Raw genomic sequence first — 21996 nt, 5'->3', positions numbered from 1 at the left:
CCTCCTCCTCCTCCTCCTCCTCCTCCTCCTCCTCCTCCTCTTCTTCTTCTTCTTCTTCTTCTTCTTCTTCTTCTTCTTCTTCGAGGCAGGGTTTCTCTGTGTATCCTGGCTGATCTGGAACCTGATCTCAAATTCACAGGTCTGCCTGTCTTTGCCTCCCGAGTGCTGGGATTAAAGGGGTGCAAAGCCACCACCTTTTGGCCTCATTTTTTTTTTCAACAGTTACCAATCAATTACTTGTTATTAGGGAAATGTCAAAATAAAAAGTATAAGAAAAGCCATGACAAATTTCCCATTGGTCATTTAGGATCCCTGAGCTCACACTGTGATCTACGAGCCATGTAGTCTTGGACTCACACACTTGCCAAGTTGCCTTTGGTGCTGCCACCTCTTCTGCTCCGCTAGCTTGTTCTGTTTCCCTAGCTTCCCCCTCCACACCCAACAGTTTTTCTCTAGATCACAGGCACCATTACTGCAGCTTGTAATGTAATTCCTTAGAGAAAATGCCAACTGAGTAAGCCTCAGTGTTTACCTAGTCAAAGGTTATTTTGTATTCTTTTCTTAACCCGTTCCTGTCTTCCACTTATAGTGCACCGGGAACAGTGTTCTCCCTCCAGCCAACACCACCACCACAGTGATGAGGACATAACTAATCGTGTGGATGGAAACCCCCTTCCAGGATGCAGAGGACCTCAGCAGCTCAGGATGGCTTCCTGCACCCCAGTACTGCACTGGCATCTTTGCCCAGACTGTTGAGTAGCCATTGTCCCTTGTTGAGCGCTTGTTGACTTCAGCACTCTCTTGCCCCAGTGGACCAGCATTCTTAGTACTGATGGTGTCTGGAACGCCATTTGTCCCTGAGGACCTATTTGAAAACTGGAACGGGTCTCTGAATCCTGACAAAATTCCATTCCTTACTAGATAAGTTGTTTCCCCCATCCTCAGTTGCTCATCTGCAAAATGAACATGGCAGTATCGCATTGGCAAGAGTGAGGATTTAAGGGCTGGTGTGTACTAAACACTTAGTGAAGCAGACCAGCAGCAATGCTCATCATCACACAGACCGTTTATTCTAGGGACATAGTTTCCCAAGAGGAAAGAACACAATGTCCAACGGAAACAGTTCCCCAGAGACCACAAATACTGCCAGTTTTAGTGAGAAGTTATGGGAGTCAAAGATCTTTTCTGGACTTAAACACTGTTCTTTGGACATTCTGTTTTCAAAAATAAAGCTCACAGTGACATAAATATCCCAGAACGTGTTTTCGAGGGAGTGTGGTTAAGATGGTGTGGATGCTACGATACACTGGAACAAACCCTCATCCTGGACCATTTGTAGACAGGGAGTTCCATCTCTTTGGCTCTCACGAGGTGTCCGTCAGGCTCCGGTCTCTGCACTGCCTATGTGAGCAAGCGAGGTTGCCTCTCCTCTCCCCTGCACATCTGCCTAGGAGCCCTGGGATTACTGTTCAGGCATCAGCTTCCCTCTCAAGCCTTTCTCAGCTTTGCTGAGTATCCCAAGGTCAGACCTGGGATCACAGTCCTTCAGGAATGCTTTCCCCCACCACAACAACAGGGTTTCAGTTCCATCAGCTCCAGGGTTGGAAGAAGATGTCCCCCTGGAAGGGTTCCAGCAGACAACAGGGGCTCAAGGAACAGATGAGTTAAATACATTCATAAATGAATTCTAAAAGGTGGCAGATGTGGGCTGATGAACCAAATCTGTCCGTAACTAAGATCTTGTCTGGAGTCACGTATTTGTTCATTTCTTTCTGTATTTGTTTGCTCACACTTGTATGGAACATGTATGTATGTATGTATGTATGTGTGTACGTATTCTTGTAAAGGGCTAACAAACTGAGTTTGTTCCCTAGGACCCACATGGTGGAAAGGAAGAATGGACCTTCAAAAGATGACCTCTGATCTCCACACTAACACTGTGGTAAACACACACACAGTGGGGAGACAGAATTTAAAAAAATAATCTATCCAATTATAAAATCACTAGAGATTTTCCTATCAAGAAAATGAAGCTGTCACCTTCCTACCAGGCATCAATCCCCAAGATGGTTATGGTCCCCCTTGGATGAAGCAAGAAGGTCCTGACCCGGCTTTTAAGATCCCCCCGTGGTCACAGTGGCTTCTTCTGTATCTCTACATCAGACCCAGGCCCACAGTTCCACTTACCTGACTATCCACTGACATCCTGCCTGGAGGCTACTGAGGACTTGAAGATTAAAAAAACTGTTTAAATCAGAAGCAAGTTTTATTTTGAGGCAAGGTTTCATGGTGCAATTTGGGCCAGGCTGGCCTGGGATTCCTGCATTTCCCAGCCTACCGGGATAACCATCCTTTAGCCGTGCCATGTCCCTGCCCCCAGCACTTATGGTGGCCGTGTTTCCTAGCCGTCTGCTTTCCCCTGCTCACCCCAACTCTTTCAGGTCATGTCTCCTAGGCAAGCACAGGCCTGCACATAACGGGAAAAGTTTAGAAATCAACTAGCTTGTAACCGCTTCCATCTATGGTAAAGTGTTTCTCCGAAGAGAAAGGAGATGTGTTTGGAGTTTGAATCTCTGTGTATGAGTGCGTCCTTGCTGGGTGACAGCGAGAGTCTTTTATTATTGTTTTCTCACCTTATGTCTGAGACCTCAGGGGTTGTCGCTAAAGTTGGAGCTCACCTAACTTTCTGGCAGTGAGCCCGAGGGATCCTTCTGTACCCTGATGAGATTTACATGTGAAGGCACCGCACCTATCTTATATGTGTGTTGGGCATCTGAACTCAGGTCCTCACACTTGTATAGCAAGGACTTCATGGAATAAACCATCTCCAGCCCTGAGTTTGATTCTTCTAATGAATGCTACACATGTAACTTCTCCATGACCCATTCAACATATTCAGGATAATGACACTTGAGTGAGTGATACTGAAAGATTATGTTCAAACACTCAGTAAATGGAAAGTTCTATCTATCCCTTTGCCTTGCAACACTGCTTATTCAGATAAAATAAAGCTTAGATTTAATAATAGGCAAGAGAAGATTCTCCACTCAGATACTGAATAACTCAGTTCAAATGCTCCTTTGGGATTTTACATGTAGGATTGCTGTAATCTATGGAAAGCCAACCCTGCTGGACATTGTGGCACATGCCTACGATCCCATTACTACAGAGAGCTGAGGTAGAGGACCATTGTTGGGGGCACACAGAAGTCCTTGAGGTCACAGGTCACAGAGAAACCAGGAATGTTAATCATACAGGATTGTCTTTCCGATGGGAAAGATGAAAAACCTGTTCTTCCACCCAGAAAGCTGCAAACCAGAAGTGGTTTATAGCTGGTCAGGTCATCTGCCTTATCTGTTAGGCCAGACACCATCAGGACTGGAAGTGGCTGGTTATCTAAAGGACCCTTCTAGCCACAGGCTCCCTCAAGCTCCCGAAATGAAATCAGGACCACAGTCCAGATAACCTCTGTGCTATCTATCTGACCTAGACCAGGCCAGACCCTTAGGCTATTTGGCCGGTACAGTCAGCCTACCTCTAGAACTCTGACCCAGGTCGACTAAGTCAGTCTGCACTGGTTTTCATTCTAATGTCTTTGAGTGATTAGCGTTACTTAAACTCCAGCACTTTGGAGGCAGAGGCAGGCAGAAATCCGTGAGTTCAAGACCAGCCTGAGCTACAGAGTTCTGTTCCAGAACAGAGTGAAGGGCCCAGACCCTAAGTCATCCCCACCCCCACCCCCTTTGGCAGCCAGGACAGGCTGCAGAAAAGACACAGCAAGATGGAGGTCCCTGACTCAGCAGAATGTGCTGAGCCCCCAACCCTGCTCTAACTACTGGGTGGATCAGAAGTTAGCTGAGGGCTCTGGAGGTGCATTACTGATAATAGTGGACTGCAGTAGCCGCCCTGCCCCCATGTCCTCCAGGTATAGCATCCTTTTCCGCAGCTGACCAATGAGCTCAGGGCAGGTTCCCTCATCCCGGATGTGTGCCAATCCTGAGACTGTTACTATGCAGCTAGCAGACCCCTCGACACCTCCTTTGCTCTATTCCCAATATATCCCCTTCCCCACTGCAGCTTGGGGTCCTCCTACTCTGCCCCCTATGTCAGATGGACGGAGTTAACTTGTAATTAAAAAGACTCTCTGCTTTGACATTGGGTCTGGTCTCTTGGTTTCTGGGATCTAGATTCTGGGCACAACAGCGAGACCTTGTCTCAATAAAGAAACAAAACCAACCAACCAACCAAACAAACACCTTTTTCAGAAAACTAAAAAAAAAAAGCCGAGTAAACAATAGTCCTAAATTGATTTGATGAGGTGTAGAGAGCTAAGCCTGAGAAATTAATAGTAAATATATTTATATCTGAAAGAGGACACTTGATGGCAAGCAGCAGACAGGATACATCTTTGTTCAACAAATACGCAGTCCATTACACACACACACACACTACAGACAGTGAATATTTGTGCCTTTAAAAAATATCCCGATTCAGTCATCAGGTTTGAACTGCTTCTCTTGTTTGACCTAAGATTTATCTACACTGTATCAATAGGTTGTAAGAATTCCTTCAAGGCCTCTAGTAGAGTAAGGTCCTTCTACTATGTCCGAATCTAGGTGAAAAGTACATTTGTGCTCATCTATCGTGTGGGTTTCAATTTAAAAGTAAACGTTTATGGCTGGAGAAATGGCTCACTGGTTAGCACTGGCAGCTTCTCCAGAGGACTGGAGTTCAATTCCCAGCACCCACGTGGAGGTTCACTACAGCTAGAACTCCAGTTCCAGGGGATCTGATGCTCTCTTTGGAGTGTGTGGGCACTTGCATGGAGTGAAACATGCAAGCCAAACACATAGAATAAAATTAAATAATCTTAAAAAAAAAAACCCTCAGTTCTACTAAGAAGCATGTGAGCTATGTATCAATAGCTTTATATCATGTATAACAGAAATAACCAGAAAGTATTCCATTGTCCCAAGGAAGCAAATGACTAAGAAAATATACATAACTGAGTCTAAAATCAAGAGAATTCAAATCATATTTACTAAAGATAAATAACAAAACAGTGTGAAATAGGAAAAAAGTTGAATTTGTAATTACAGCAAGGGAAATGTGATGGATATTTTCAAAATCCAAGATGCATTTGGCCAGTTTCGCATTGCTCTCTTCTAGGTGAGGTTGTCTATACTGACCACAGAAGAAAGTAAATCTAGAGTAAATCCTGCTTGCTGAGGACACTCCCACAGCAGAGGGCAAAATGTCCAGGAAAAGTTTCTTTTCCTTCTTTCCTCCTTTCCTCCCTCCCTCCCTCCATTCCTCCCTCCCTCCCTCCCTTTCTCCCTTTCTTTCTTCCTTCTTTTTATGTTTTGGTTTTTCAAGACAGGATTTCTCTGTGTAGATCAGAGTGGCTGATTCATGTCACATTCAGAAAGTCCCAGCCATCTTTCACAAGCACCATCTAGGTGTCTTAAACAAAAATTAAAATTTTTGTTTTAAAATTAAAAAATTTCTATGAATCACATCTGCTTCCTCCACTGAGAATATAGAGTTTCTAAATTAAAGCAAAATAAGTGATAAACATGAGAATTCCAAGAATATCATTCATTGTTACTTAGCAGGTGTGTCCCTTAAGTGGACACCTTCGGTCATAGAACCGCATTTTCTCATAACTTTAAGCCACAGAGTTAAAATATACATGCATAGAACTCCGCAAAACTATGGCAATGTCTGGTTTAAAGGCAACCCGAGGAAACAGTAGTTAACAGTTCCAATCAGCGTGTAAGGAAGCCAACAAAAAAGGGAACTGAGTTAGATCAAAGTGACTTCTTAAGAAGTTGTTAATACACCTGTCAGATAAACAATGTCTCCTCTTACTGCTTACAACATAATTGGACAAAACAACAAACAGAGCACAAAACCAACGACCGGGGCAAGGTATGGTTTTCCTGCGTGGAGCGCGTCCCGGGAGCGCCACAGACAGGGGACCAGAGGCTGCCATTCAGTGAACTTTTGAACGGGAGCTGAGTGTTGGGGACGTGCGCTGGAGGCGACCTACCTTTCACAGATTTCCCGATGCTGTGCAAGTGTGTGATCGAACTATAGTTCTGGGCAACGCTCTTTAGGAACGCCTCCATCTCTTCCTGGTGGTGGTATCGGAAATCCAGGGCTGTCACGACCGGCAGAAGAAGCCCCAGCCACAGGACCGCGAGGTCCATGTCCTAGAGATGGGGAAGAGAAGAAAAGAGCTGCTGAGGATCCCCCAGGAAAGCGCGGGCACCCTTCCTCCCGGCCCTCGGGGAACACCTGAGCTTCACGCTCCTTCTTCCGAAATACGAGGTGAAGGTGGCCCCTGGGGCCCCGCAGCCCGCCCGGGTCCCGGCAGCAGCACCCTTCCGCGTGCCCCGTCTCACCACTGCCAGGCGCGCGTCCCGCCGGCTGCCGCCAGGAGCTCGGGGAAATTATAGCCCGGCCAGAGGGGCGTTCCCCGGACGACACGCCCACAGACACGCCCACGCTGCGCCTTGCCCTCCCCTTGGGGCGGGGTCTCCACCCTAGCTCCAGGGACTGCGATGCCCCGCGGGGTTGTGAGAAGCCGGTCGGGCTCGGGTTGGACGTGAGGCCTGTCCTTGGCCACCGCGGCCCCGAGACGCTGCACTGAAGCCGCCCACGGCCTCCACTGTGCCGGTCGCGCTGGACACGGTGCCCACGGTGGGCGGTGGGCGGTGCGGGTCACCTGGAGTCCAAGGAGGGCCAGGCTTCCAGCCCTGTGCTGCTACTGGGGAAGCCGAGGGTGGGGATGGAGTTGGGGGCTTTTAAGAAAGAACGTGTGTGCGCGTTTCAAGTGCTAAGTTGTGTGGTACAGGAACGTATCCAACAAAAGTAGATAGTAGATGAGATCTGACTAAATCAGGGTAAAGTTTGTGACAAACTCGCAGGACAAAAGCGGAGCCACTCGGATTCCTCAGGGCAGTTCTGGCGCTTCTTCCTAAAAAGCTGCTTTCTGGGAGGATGAGGTGGGTTGTGTATGCACTAAACAGAACACAAATCATAACTGATGAGATGTGGATCGTGACACAGACCATGCCGCTGAACACAGATCATATCTGATGATGGTTCGTGAGCTATCGTGCTCTGATACATACCCCACATACACTGTCCCGCTGTCCGGTGGATTTGCAGAACCCTGTTAGAGAAATACCGACGCCTGCAAGGGTCTGTTGAAAACAGACTTCAAAAACTACTGATTTGTTATAGCACTCGTGAACAGATTTTTAAAATAGTGACGAGAGGGCCCATCCCAAAGAGATGAGGTGAAATTTCCTTCCCGGAGCACAAAAGGGCCCTTGAGAGTGGGAGAGATGGCTCAAAGGGTAAAGATTGCTTGGGTTACAAAACTGGACACTGGACTTTGAGTCTCAAAACCCGTGTAAAGGTAGGAGAGACCAGACTCCACAAACTTATCCTCTGACCTCCTCGGCGGCTCGGAGTTCCTCCTTGCAGGCCTCCGGTGCACAAACATAACAAAAGAACAAATGGTTTAAAGCTGTGATTCTCAACAAGGGGTCAGGACCCCATGGGGTTGCATATCAGATAGGTGGCTTATCAGATATTTACACAAGGATTCGTAACAGTAGCAAAATTACGGTAATGAAGTAGCAACAGAAATTTTACAGCTAGGGTTCAGCACAGGTGAGGAACTGTATTAAAGGGTGGCAGCGTCGGGAAGGCTGAGACCGCTCTGTTAGGGCTCTGTGGCTGGAGACTGGAAGGTGGTGGCTTCATCAGCACTGACGTGGACTGCTCTCCTGATTCCAGGAAAATGAAGGAAGGGCTGAGGAAAAGTTGCAACCACTGCCCTGGAAGTTCACACTAGATAAGAAGAACCAGAGGATGGAAATCAGAGGCCTGGAGTCCGGAAGATTTAGCACTTAGTCCCCAAGTGTGGTCTAAAGACATTGATGTACCTAGAGCATACTGAAAATTCTGGATCTTTCTTCCCATTTCAGAGAACTGTCCTGCAATCAGGTTTGGGATATACTGTTCTAGAGGAGGAGAGAGAGAGAAAGAAAAAGAGAAGGTTCAGTGTGAGAATTTAAAAGCTGGGCAAGAATAAAAGTTTAAGCTAATAGAGAAAAACCCCTCGAGTTTATGGTTTCGGAGGTGATCTTCCTTTTCATGAAATGATTAAAGGAAAACCTTGGTCTAATGACTGATAGCAATACAAAACCACATGGTTTCTGTATGGGTACACCCGGCATAAAGCTTACCAAAAACAAACAAACAAACAAAAACCAAACTGGATGCTATGGTTTGCATTAGAACCGTGTGTTGAAGGCTGGATTATGTTTGGATCGTGAAGGCTGACTTCATCAGTGGATCGATCCACACAGTGGTGTGTGCAGAATTGATGGCATTATTTCAAGATGATGAAAACTGACAGGGCCTGGCTGGAGGAAGCAGGTTACTGAGGGCAAGCCTTTCGAGGACATGCCTTGTTTCTAGCCTTTTCTGCTCACTCTGCTTCCTGCTGCTAAAGAGCTGAGTGGTTTATTGCATGCTCCCCCTGTGACCTGCCTCACAACAGCCAAGAGTGTATGCACTGAAACCTCTGAAACTTTGAACCCAAATAAATCTTTCTTTATGGTAAGTTGTTTTTCTCAGGTTTTGTCATAGCAACAAAGGCTGATTGACATGCCAGAAGACAGAATTAACAGCTCTTACGAAATCAAGAATGGGCAAGGACAATACTAGGCCGGTCCTAAAGCAGCCATCTAATTAGCCAATAAACATAGCAAGTACTACCAACCTGGCCAGCAATCAAAGAGTTACACATTTAAAGGGAAAGGTAGTGTTTTGTTTTGCTAATTGCTAGGCATGAGTTTGAAAAGGCCGGCAAAGCTAGGCAAAGGTATTTATGTTCTTTCAATTGCCTTTTAAACAGTCACCCTTGCTTGGAGGGCTGCCTGCGAAAAGACAAGAATGTTTCCAGCCTGAAGTTTCCTCTTTAAAGGTAATTAAAAAATGTATTGTGTTTACTGGGAAGGTTAGAGTTTCAAAATCAGTGTTGTTTTCAAATCCTGACAAAGTAAATAAAGCCTAACTGTCTGACATAAGCAAGCTGTCTCCTAGGGTGATTCTCTCCAGAGCAGTATTTCCCAAAGAGACCCTTGGCAATGCCTGGAGGACTTGGGGAAAGTGTTCCTGCCATCTGGCCCCTGAGGCAATGGGTGCTCCCAGAGGGCTTGCTGTCAAGACTACAGCAGTGGTTCTCAACCTTCTCAACACTGCGACCCTTTAGTACAGTTCCTCATGTTGTGCTGACACCTAATCAGATAATTATTTTTGTTGCTACTTCATAATTGTAATTTTGCCACTGTTATTAATCATAATGCAAATATCTGTGTTTTCCAATGGTCTTAGAACTGTGAAAAGGCATTTGACCCCAAAGAGGGTCATGACCCACAGATCGAGAACCTCTGCTCTATAGTGTATCACACTGCCTGCCTCAGCAAAATCCAGGCAATCAATTATGTTCCTTTCTGATGAAGAATATCATGACCAGTTGATAAACTGTTTTTTCAGTCATAATGAGGATATAGTTATGGCTTATTTCCTTGGGAAAACAGATCATTCAGTGGAAAAAAAAAGGAAGATGAAAAGAGTAAAAAGTAGGAACTTTGGAGGTACAACAGATAAAACCCATTCCTGCAGCTGACGGGTAATCCTTGAGCTGCAGTGTTTTAACTTTCCTTACTTTAAAAAGAAACCAAAACCATTTATTTGTTAATGGGTGTGTGTATGCACACATCGTAATGCCAGTGGAGACCAAAGGCCGGGCAACTGGAAAGGAATCTTTGTCATCTTTCCACCACATGGAGCCTAGGAATGAACTGAGGGGTCAACACTGGGCTTGGCAGAAAGTGCCTTCATCAGCTAATGCCCTTTTTTTTTTTTTAAATGATGTATTTTTTTTTTAACAACTTTCTTTCCTTACTTCTTTTAATTGAAAAGAGGGGCATTTTTATATAAAATCAAAGCTGAGTAGAAAGCACAGAAACATTGAAGATGAACAGTTCTGAAGGAAGATGATATCTAAATGTCACTGCAGTGAGTCACAGGACCGGAGAGGAAGTAAAAGGTCATTGGAAAAGTGGGATAGTAAAGAACTGAAAAGCTAAGGTGCTGGAGAATTCATGCTGAGGACATTGAGGCCCCTGAAACAGTAGCAGCAATTGGAGCAGAGAGAACTACAGCTAGGGGCTGATCACCCCAGCAGCGTGACCAGACTTTGTGGGCGTCTCCCTCCCTCCCTCCCTCCCTCCCTCCCTCCCTCCCTCCCTCCCTCCCTCCCTCCCTCCTCTCCTCCCCCGTCCTGTATTTTACATTCAGTTAATTATGTTTGTGTGTGTGTGTGTGTGTGTGTGTGTAGGTGTGCACCTCAGAGTCCAGAGAACAGCTCGCAGGCGTCGACTCTCGTCTTTCATTGTGTGGGGCCTGGGGATCAAGCTCAGGTCAATAGATTTGGTGACAAGCGCCTTTAAAAATACTGAGCCACCTCCATAATCTTTTCAACTTTTCAAAAGTTTACAAGAAAATATGACTATAAGTAAATAGGGCTGCTTAAAAGTTTTTATCTGCCTTGAAGCAACCATTGTAGAACACACAGGAGCGACCAAGGTGCACACTTACGGCTAGGATTTCACCATCAGACACAGCAAACTCCCCAACCACGTCTCTGTTTCCTTAGAATAAATTCCTAATTGTGGGTTTTCCAGCTAAAGGAATATATTCATTTTAAAAATGTAATGTATTTGGGCAGAATTTTATTCCTCTAAAATATCAATTCATTTTCAAACTGTAAAGCCGGGGCTGGACATAGAGCTGACTGCTCTTTCAGAGGTTGGCTCTCTCAGCATCCACACTGGGTGGCTTTCAAATGCCTGTGGCTCTGGTGCTAAGGGATCAGATGCCTGTTTCTGGTCTTTGCGTACACCTGACCAGACACAGACACAAACACATAAACACAATCAACCTTTAAAAATAAAACCATGAGGAAGGTTGTTTCCTAATTTTCTGAGAAATCGCTACACTAACACCCAAAGGGGTTGTACCAGCTTACATTCCCACCAACAATGCAGAAGTATTCCCTTTTCCCCACAACCTCTCCAGCATAAGTTGTCATCAGTGTTTTTGATCTTGGCCATTCTTACAGGTGTAAGATGGAATCTCAGAGTTGTTTTGATTTGCATTTCTAATTCCTATTTGATTGCATTCAAATTCCTAAGGATGTTGAACATTTCCTTAAGTGTCTTTCAGCCATTTTAGATTCCTCTGTTGAGAGTTATCTGTCTAGGTCTGTACTCCATTTTTTTTTTTATTGGATTATGTGTTCTTTTGGTGACTAATTTCTTGAGTTCTTTGTATATTTTGGAGATCAGACCTCTGTCTGATGTGGGGTCAATGAAGATCTTTTCCCATTCTGTAGGTTGTTGTTTTGTCTTGTTGACCATGTCCTTTGCTTTACAGAAGCTTTTCAGTTTCAGTTGGTCCCATTATTAATTGTTTCTCTGAGTGTCTGTGCTGCTGGGGTTATATTTAGGAAGTTGTGTCCTGTGCCAATGCATTCAAGTGTACGTCCCACTTTTTCTTCTGTAAGGTTCAGTGTATCTGGCTTTATGTTGAGGTCTCTGATCCATATGGACTTGAGTTTTGTGCATGGTGATAGATATGGATCTATTTTTATTCTTCTACATGTTGATATCCAGTTATGTCAGCACCACTTGTTAAATATGCGTTCTTTTTTTCATTTGATATTTTTTGCTTCTTTATCGAAGATCAGGTGTTCGAAGATGTGTGGATTGATATCTGGGTCTTCTATTTGGTTCCATTGGTCCTCCTGTCTGTTTTTATGCCAATACAAGGCTGCTTTCAGTACTGTAGCTCTGTAGCTGAGTTTGAAGTCAGGGATTGTGATGCCTCCAGAAGTTCCTTTATTGTACAGGATTGTTTTGGCTATCCTGGGTTTTTTGCTTTTCCATATGAAGTTGAGTACTGTCCTTTCGAGCTCTTTGAAGAATTTTGCTGGGCATTGTGTTGAATCTGTAGGTTGCTTTTGGTAAGATTGCCATTTTTACTATGTTAATTCTGCCTACCCAAGAGCATGGGAGATCTTTCCACTTTCTGGTCTCTTCTTAAAAGATTTAAAGTTCTTGTCATACAAGTCTTCCACTTGTTTGGTTAGAATTACTCTGAGATATTTTATACTATTTGTAGCTATTGTGAAGGGTGATGTTTCTCTGATTTCTTCCCCAGCCGTTTTATCATCTGTGTACAGGAGGGCTACTGATTTTTTTGAGTAAATCTTGTATCCTGCTACATTGTTGAAAGTGTTTATGAGTTGTAAAACTTCCTTGTTAGAATTTTTGGGATTACTTATGTAAACTATCATATCATTAGCAAACAGTGGGAGTTTGACTTATTCTTTTCCAATTTGTATCCCCTTGATCTCCCTTTGGTGTCTTATTGCTCTAGCTAGGACCTCAAGAATGATATTGAATAGGTATGGAGAGAGTGGACAACTTTGTCTTGTTCCTGATTTCAGTGGGGTCACTTTGAGTTTCTCTCTATTTAGTTTGATGTTGACTGTTGGCTTGTTGTCTATTGCCTTAATTATATTTAGGTATGTTCCTTGTATCCCTGCTCTCTCCAAGACTTTTATCATGAAGGGATGTTGTATTTTGTCAAAAGCTTTTTCGGCATCTAATCAGATGATCATGTGGTTTTAATTTTTCAGCTTGTTTATATGGTGGATTACGTTGACAGATTTTCATATGTTGAACCATCCCTGCATCTGCGGGATAAAGCCAACTTGATCATGGTGGATGATGGTTCTTATGTGTTCTTGGATTCGATTTACTAGTATTTTATTTAGTATTTTTGCATCAATGTTCATGAGTGAGATTTGTCTGTAATTGTCTTTCTTAGTAATGTCTTTCTGTGGTTTGAGTATCAAGGTAATTGTAGCCTCGTAAAAAGGGTTTGACAATGTTACTTCTGTTTCTATTGTGTGGAATAATTTGAGGAGTATTGGTATTAGTTCTTCTTTGAAAGTCTTGTAGAATTCTGAGCTGAAACCATCTGTTCCTGGGCTTTTTTTGGTTGGGAGACTTTTGATGACTGTTTCTATTTCTTCAGCAGTTATAGGTCTGTTCAATTTGATTATCTGGTCTTGATTTAATTTTAGTAAGTGATATTTATCCAGAAAGTTGTCCGTTTCCTTTAAGTTTTCCAATTTTGTGGAGTACTGGTTTTCAAAATATGACCTGATGATTCTCTGTATTTCCTCTGTGTCTGTTGTTATGTCCCCCTTTTCATTTCTGATTTTGTTAATTTGGATATTCTCTCACTGCCTTTTGGTTAGTTTGGATAAAGAGGTGTCTATTTTCTTGATTTTCTCGAAGAACCAACTGTTTGTCTCATTGATTCTTTGTATTGTTTTACTTGTTTCTATCTTGTTGATTTCAGCTCTCAATTTGATTATTTCCTGCCGTCTAGTTCTCTTAGGTGAGTTTGCTTCTTTTTGTTCTGAAGTTTTCAAATGTTCTCTTAATTCACTAGTGTGGGATTTTTCCAGCTTCTTTACATAGGCATTTAGTGCTATGAACTTTCCTCTTAACACTGCTTTCATTGTGTCCCATAAATTTGGATGTCGTGTGTGGTCATTTTCATTGAATTTTAGGAAGTCTTTAATTTCTCCCTTTATTTCTTCCTTGACCCATTGATGATTCAGGTGAGCACTGTTTATTTTCCATGTATCTGTGGGTTTTCTGGAATTAATATTGCTGTTGACTTCTAGTTTTATACCATAGTAATCTGATAAGGTACATTGGGTTATTCTATTTTTTTTTTTTTGTATTTGTTGAGGTTTGTTTTGTTACCGAGTATGTGGTCAATTTTTCAGCAGGTTCCATGAGGTGCTGTGAAGAAGGTATATTCTTTTCTGATTGGATGAAATACTCTATAGATCTCTGTTTAGTCCATTTGAGTCATAACATCTGTTAGTTCTCTTATTTCTCTGCTCATTTTTCATCTGATTGACCTTTCCAGTCGTGAGATGATGGACCGGGGAGGTCATCTGTCTATGTGTTACTTTCATTGGTTAATAAAGAAACTGCCGGGGGCTGGAGAGATGGCTCAGTGGTTAAGAGCACTGACTGCTCTTCCCAAAGGTCCTGAGTTCAATTCCCAGCAACCACATGGTGGCTCACAACCATCTGCAATGAGGTCTGGTGCCCTCTTCTGGCCTTCAGGCATACACGCAGTAAGAATATTGTATACATAATAAATAAATGGATAAATAAGGTTTTAAAAAATATAAAGAAACTGCCTTGGCCTTTGATAGGACAGCAGCTTAGATAGGCGGAGTAGACAGAACAGAATGCTGGGAGGAAGAAGGAAGTGAGACAGATGCTATAGCTCTCCTCTCCAAGATGGACGCAGGTTAAGATCCTTCCCAGTAAGCCACCACCTCGTGGTGCTATACACATGAATAGAAATGGGTTAATCAAGATGTAAGAGTTAGCCAGTAAGAGATTGGAGATATGGGCCAGGCAGTGTTTAAAAGAATACAGTTTCCATGTAATTATTTTGGATAAAGCTAGCCGGTGGCCGAGAGCCAGGCGGCAGGAACACAGCCTGCTGTTCATTCTACAGTGAGAGGGGAGTGTTGAAGTCTCTCGCTATTAGTGTGTGGGGCTTAATGTATGACTTAAGCTTTAGAAGTGTTTCTTTGACATATGAGGGTGCCCTTCTATTTGAGGCATAGATGCTCAGTATTGAAATTTCCTCTTGATGGATTTTTCCTGTAACTAATATGAAATAATCTTCTTTGTCTCTTTTGACTGATTTTAGCTTGAAGTTTATTTTGTTAGATAGTAGGATAGCTACACCCGCTTGTTTCTTAGGTCCATTTGATTGGTATATTTTTTCCCACCCCTTTACTCTGAGATTATGTCTGTCTTTCAGTTTGAGATGTGTTCCTTATATGCAGAAGAAGGATGGATTCTGTTTTTGTATCCAATCTATTAGCCTGTGCCTTTTTATAGGTGAGCAGAGTCCATTTACATTAAGGGATACTAATAACCAGTGATTGCTATCTCCTGTTAATTTAGTTTTCACCATTGTTGATGTTAATTTTTATGTTTTTTTTCTTCTTAGGGATTTGCTGTTATGAGATCATCAATTGTCTGTGTTTTTGTTGTTGTAGCCATCTTCCTTGGGTTGAAGTTTTTCTTCTAGTATTTTGTGTAGGGCTGGGTTCATGGCTAGGTATTGGTGAAGTCTAAATTTGTTGTGGAATATCTTGTTTTATCCTTCTATGGTGATTGACAGTTTTGCTGGGTATAGTAGTCTGGGCTGGCATCTGTGGTTTCTTAATGTCTGCATAATGTTTGACCGTGACTGTCTGGCTTTCATTTTCTCCAATGAGAAGTCAGGTGTAATTCTGATAGATTTACCTTTATATTTTACTTGGCCTTTTTCCTTTGCAGCTCTTAATATTCTTTCTTTACTCTGTATGTTTAGTGTTTTGATTATTATGTGGCGAAAGGACTTTTTTTTTTTTTTTTGGATCCAGTCTATTTTGTGTTCTGTAAGCTTCTTGTATCTTCATAGGCATATCTTTCTTTAGGTATGGAAAATTTTCTTCTATGATTTTGTTAAATAAATATTCTATGCTTTTGAATTGAACTTCTTCTCCTTCTTCTATACCTATTATTCTAAGATTTGGCCTTTTCATGGTGTCCCATATTTCCTGGATATTTGGGGTTAAGCTTTTGTTAGATTTAATGCTTTCTTTAACTGATGAGTCTATTTCCTCTGTTGTATCTTCAGGGCTTGAGATTCTCTTGTCCATTTTTTGTATTCTGCTGTTCATGCTTGTGTTTGGGATTCCCGATCTTTTTCTCATGATTTCTGTTTCTCTAAGTCTTTTGACTTATGTTTTCTTTATTGTTTCTGTTTCAGTTTTCAAGTCCTGGATAGTTTCTTTTATATGTTTGATTTCTTTTTCTTGGTTTTCTTCGATTTGCTGATATCTTCCAATTTTTTGACTTTTCCTCCATTTCTTTAAGGGAATTTCTCATTTCATCTTTAAGAATTTTTTTTTTTTTGGTTTTTCGAGACAGGGTTTCTCTGTGGTTTTGGAGCCTTGTAGACCAGGCTGGTCTCGAACTCACAGAGATCCACCTGCCTCTGCCTCCCAAGTGCTGGGATTAAAGGCATACACCACCACCGCCCGGCCATCTTTAAGAATTTTAAACATTCTCTTGGAGTTATTTTTAGGTCCCTTTCTTCTGGTTCATCCATATTTGGTTGTTCGGCTCTTGCTGTTGTAGGGTCTTTAGGTTTTACTGGTATTATGTTATTCTTTGTGGTGTAACATGTGATCTTACCTTTTCTACTCGTTTTTTCCTCTAATAGGTGTGGTTGGGGCTGTCTGAGATTCTGTTGAATCCAAAGCTCAGATGGTTGTTCCTTGTGGTAGGTCAGTGTCGCAGTTCTAGTTACCCTGTTGGTTACTCCTCTTCCTGGAGACAGCTCAGCACTCCTGTGCTTTGCTCTGTTCCCTTGGAGTTTTTTGTCTCAGGCTTACTTTGGCCTAGGTTCCTGGCTTTGCCCTGTTTCTGTAAATCCTGGTCTGGATCCCCTCTTGCAGAAGTCCCTGGCTTGGAGTTGGACCTGTTCTGGTGGAGATTGCTGACTTATTTAATTATTTCTTAAGTTATTTTTTTTTGAACGTTTGTACATGTGAGTGTACATGTGTACATGTGGAGATGAGAAGAAAGATTTTAAGAGTTGATTTTCTCCTTTTACCCTCTGGCTCCTGGGGACAGACTCAGGGTGGGCAGTCTTCGTGGCAAGTGCCTTTTCCCACTGAGCCTCTCAGAATGTTTTTTTCTTCTTGAGAAAGTTTTCTTACCAATTCTTCATTTTTTCACTTGAGAATTTGTATTTTCCCCTAGTTTCTGATATTTTTATTTTTTTACTTTTTTTGTTTTGTGTTGGTCTCATTTAAACAAGTTAACTCAAATTTTAGAGCAATTTCAGGTTTGCAGGAAATTTAGTAGAAAGGACATAGAATTCCCACCCACCCAGGATTCCCACCCACCCAGGATTCCCACCCACCCAGGATTCCCACCCACTCAGGATTCCCACCCACACACCCAGGATTCCCACCCAGGCTCCCACCCACCCAGGATTCCTACCCACTCAGGATTCCCACCCAGGCTCGCACCCACACAGGCTCCCACACACCCAGGATTCCCACACACCCAGGAATCCCCTTACACAGAATTCCCACCTATGCAGGATTCCCCCTTACACAGAATTCCCACACACCCAGGATTCCCACACACCCAGGCTCCCACACACCCAGGATTTCCCCCTTACACAGAATTCTCACACACCCCTTTTTCCACTCCACCCCACCCCTGCCTGTTTTCCTATTATTAACATTGTAAGCATGGGGGGGGGGTGTTGAAGAAGCAGGTTGGAGATGGAGCCTAGAGTGGCCTCGAGCTTCAGATTCTCCTGCCTCAGCTTCCTGAGGGCTGACTTTCTAGGTGTGCATTACCACACAATTCTTAAACCTCTGGTTTCTTTGTTTTGTTGAGATAGGGGGTGGGTGTGTAGTCTTGCTCTGTAGCCCAGGCTAGCCTCAGATTCAAAAATCTCCTGCTTTGGCTTCCCAAGTATAGGTTTGTGCCATCCAGCCTTGGTCTCTTTGCAGTTTTGAGCAGCTTTCTCAGCCAACATAACTCATATTTAATAAAACGGTAGCAAACCCTATGTCTGTTTCCCATTTGTTGGCCTGAGTAGGTGAGGTAGGAACTGTACATGACTATTACACGGACATCCTGACCTAGACTACGGTGGGTGAGGTGGGAACTGCACGTGACTATTACATGCCAATGTCAGGGACATCCTGACCTAGACTACAGGAGGAAGTAAAGTTTACCTAAAGCTGTCTGGTGGCCAAACTAGATCCCCAAGGCACACTCAAGAAGAATAAGGAGAAAATGTACTTCCCCATGCAACGTTATAACCTTCCTGCTAAAGATCAAAGTTCAGTCTTGTGCATGCAGTCATAGTAACAATACTCACAAACATCAAATGGATTGTGCAGCAGGTGTCTTGAGAAGTGTGTTAAATTGTTGGATTATTCACACGCTGTGGGTGCTCAGGTAAGAGAACACAGGTGAGCACAGCAACTATGAAATCTAATGGGAAGCTGACTTCAGGATGAGCACCCCCCCAAGTCCCTCAGGGGGTGTTCAGCTCATGTCGGCTCCACTCCCAGACAGGCTGACCTCATAGGCTCAGCACTGGGAGTGCTCACTTTCCTCAAATCAAAGTTCCAGAGTGAGCCTCACCAGCTCAGATGGGGCTGCCAAGGACTCTGCACCCATGCCTACCCCACCACTGTGGCCATGGGTACCATGGACTCACTGGATCAGGAGGGGCTGTGGAGGACCCTGAATTCATGCCCACCCCACAACTATGGTCAGTGAACTCACTGACTTGGGACTTGTTAACTTCTGAACCAGAAGGGAGATAGCTACTTTCAAACCAAAAGGACCAAAATTGGAGGAAGAGATGGTGCCTCAAAAAGAAACTGAGGCATGTGCTCCAGAAGGTGAATGATTGTCTTGTATGTAGGAAAAAAGAAATTGGTGTCTGTCACTTTCTTTTACATCCCTCTGATGCCAACACTCCAGATTCTCAGTTCAATGCTCTTTGATGAATCCCAGTTCTGGAGGACGCCAGGGACTTCTTTGGTTCAGGCTATTCAGTTGAACCAAACTGCAACTCTGGTTTCATGGGTGGTCCCAGAAAAACCAAACATAAGAAAAACTGATATAGGTCCAAACCTGTCCCCTTCAGATTTATGGGAAGCAGCTGGTCATGGAGGAGATTAATGTATTATGTAACATTCTATTAATGGTATAAAATTGGATGTCAGGGAGAGGGAATCTTGTTTTAATTTGTAATAGTAAAGACCCTGGGAAAGGGAAGCTGGGGAAGGAGGCAGAGGCAGGCAGATCTCTGTGAGTTCAAGGCCGGTCTGGTCTCACTAGCACATTCCAAACTATCTAGGGCCACATAGTGAGACTATGTTTCAAAAACGACAGGCAGACCAGGCTAGAAAAGGGAGTGAACTAGTTTCTACTGAGTCGTTTTAGGTGACAGGGGTTCCAGAATCCCCTTTCCTATAGAGTTGTCTGTTACTTGCTTCACAGAAGACACTGTGCCCATGGTTTTGGAGGTGGTATCATAGTGTCAACTCTTTTTATTCCCAGAAGGTCAGTGCAGGGCTCTCGGGCTGTGGCGACTAGGCCACCGACAGTTCTTTGTTGCCTTACCTGGTTAGTGTGGGGTAGCAGTCCCTGCAGATCCTACCAAACTTCCTTCAGCATCTGGGACCCTGGGCCAAGGTGTGCTTATTCTTGACAGAGTGGTCTGTAGCTCCTGGAAGCTACACTCAGATGGAGGTTGGAGAGGGAGAGATGCCAACATGATTTCTGGTCCATTGTGGAGGGTCCTAGCTCATCCTTGTGGCTCTGGTTTCTTGCTGAGTTTACTTCATTCCCAGCTTTCTTTGGCAATTACTCGCCAGACCGACCGTTAGACTTTGGTAGCAGTCAAAGAAACCACAGCCTTGCAGTTTCTCTGGGCACTAGACTGTGTTTCTTCTAGGAATATTGTGATACAATAAAGGGAAGTCGCTCAACAATGGCCGGTCTCCAAGAGTAGAATTGCTTCTTCTTTCTGCTGCCAGATTTGGGGAATTCAGGGAGAACAAGGGCAGAAGGTTTCCATTATTAACCTACACAGGGGCGTTAGTGGGGATCCAGCAGTTCACACCCTCTGGGTCATATGGCCAGAACACAGTGGCTTTGTCCCCATGCTGAGTGGGGGAGGGATAGCACACCAAGGAAAGATTTACTTAGTTTGAATCTGAAATGGTCTACCTGCGTTTTAAGCACCTGCTCCCTGGGTGGGGATTCTTTGTCCCCTACTCCTGCTGTTCTCTGCCTCCTGCTCTGTGGTGGTTCCCTGCAGAATTCATAGCAGGCAGGGGAAGAATTAACCTGGGCTCAGCCCGATTTTGTTGTAACCAGCGCTGGACCAGGACATCTGAGCCGGTCCCAGATCATGTTGCTTTGCCATATTTAAACACAGCATAATTTTGGAAAAAAAGTACACAGATCACAGTTAACTTAGCCCCAAATGCGCAGATTCCTTATAAAGTACATTCCTTATGCAAGAATGGGTACAGTTGACTCAGAGACAGTACCCAAAGGGTGCCAGGATTGACCTGTCTCTAAGAACATAGAGGTCACTTAGGCTGTTGTAAAGTACAAGTGACCTCACTCATAAGAGTGGGTTTATAGTTTAAAAACAATGCTTAATAATTTAGGGAAAAGGGTCTTGGGTGAGTAAAAACCCAATTCTGGGAGATAAGGGCAGAACCTGTCTCAGTAGATAGCAAAAGGATCTCCAGGTTATAAACCGACCTCATTCAGGAAGAGTGGCTTCGCATCTCATTCCGCGGAAGAGGTGAGCCGTGTGTTAAACTTTCCTGGCGTCTCCAGTGCTTATTTATCTGTGTGCACAAGGCTCTTTGTTCTCTACTCTGGCCCTTGTATCACCATGCTCCTGCTGCCACAGACTGAGCCGCTCCGCCGAATCTTTCAGCTATGATGGGTGTACATCCTCTGAAAATGTAAGACGACATAAACCTCACCCACACTGGGTTGTTGCTGTCAGATATTTGGCTCACGGTGGCACAATAGAAAGGAGTAACAATACAGAGTCCAGAGGCAATGACAGTCACACCGAGACCTGAGACCAGGCAAGCAGGGCGCTCCCAGATCTCAGAAAGGATCTGTGTGTGCAGACCCAGGAGGTCGGAGCCTAGTGGTTCTCATCATGGTTGTGGATGCTGGTGGAGCTTGTGTCCACAGTGGGAGTAGAGATGGAGACCTGGATACGGCCGGAGTCCAGGCAGGCAAAGCAGGGCTAGGCGAGGACGTAAGGGCTGGAGCGGAAAGGGCGCTAGTGTCCAGCAGGGGGAAGGGTGGAAACAACGGATACTTCCGTGTTGGGTGTGTGCTGGTGAAGGCTCTGCAGGTGCCCCGGGAGGGGAGAGGAGACAGTGGGCCATGGTGGACTCTGTGGAACTGGGGCTTCATATCTGCCCCATCGAGTGTGCGTGCCTCCAGGGTGCAGTGTTGAGGGCGCTCCGAGGGCCAAAAGGTCTTTCTAGCCCAGTGAACACCAGACAGTGTAGTCAGGAGCCGTCCATGTTACTTGACTGCTTTGGGGTCACAGGTTGTCATATTTTGAAAATATGCCTGACAGATAATCAGATTAATCAGATAAACCCGATTTTTCTTTTCTTTCTTTTTTTTTTTTTTGAGATCAAGTTTCACTATGTAGTTCAAAACAGATTGGAAACTACTCTATGGCCCGTTCTGGCCTCAAATTCAGGTTTCTTCTGCTTCTGCCTCAGGTGTGCTGGGATTACAGGTATGTACCATAGCACGTCTGGCCTTATATCATATTTTTTTTTAAAAACATAATTAGTTTAATTTTATTTTATGGACATCGCTGTGAGGGTTTCAGATCTCCTGAAACTGGAGTTACAGACAGTTGTGAGCTGCCATGTGGGTGCTGGGAATTGAACCTAGGGCCTCTGGAAGAAGAGTCAGTGCTTTTAACCACTGAGCCATCTCTCTAGCACCCCACATTTTTCACTGATGTTCTTGTTTGGTTGTTTGAGCCTAGAGCCTTACGAATGCTAGGCAAGTGCTCTATCGTTGACCTGCGATGTTTCCCAGAGGTTAGAAATCTAGTCGGAATGCTTCCTGCTCCTCCCTCAGACCACACAGGTCAGCTCCACATCCCTTTGTCCTAACATTGGACACACTTGGGAGG

The 21996-nt window shown here is 44.1% G+C and overlaps 1 protein-coding gene across 1 annotated transcript in view; it reads right to left on the bottom strand.

Moving 5' to 3' along the window:
* Cpm (carboxypeptidase M) overlaps positions 1-6505 on the bottom strand; it is a 59957-nt gene extending 53452 nt beyond the window's left edge. The window contains exons 1-2 of the mRNA XM_050165486.1: positions 6408-6505; positions 6053-6215 (exon numbers count right to left, since the gene is read on the bottom strand). Coding sequence (XP_050021443.1) covers positions 6053-6212 — 160 coding nt within the window. The 5' untranslated portion in view covers positions 6213-6215; positions 6408-6505. The remainder of the gene's footprint in view (positions 1-6052; positions 6216-6407) is intronic.
* Between the last annotated feature and the right edge of the window lie 15491 nt (positions 6506-21996).

Source organism: Alexandromys fortis, unplaced genomic scaffold (genome assembly GCF_014885135.2).
Source record: "Alexandromys fortis isolate MF-2015 unplaced genomic scaffold, M_Fortis_MF-2015_v1.1 scaffold_154, whole genome shotgun sequence".
NCBI classification, from domain to species: domain Eukaryota; kingdom Metazoa; phylum Chordata; class Mammalia; order Rodentia; family Cricetidae; genus Alexandromys; species Alexandromys fortis.
The sequence above is the reverse complement of the archived record's forward strand: the minus strand, read 5'-3'. Positions and strand labels throughout refer to the sequence as shown.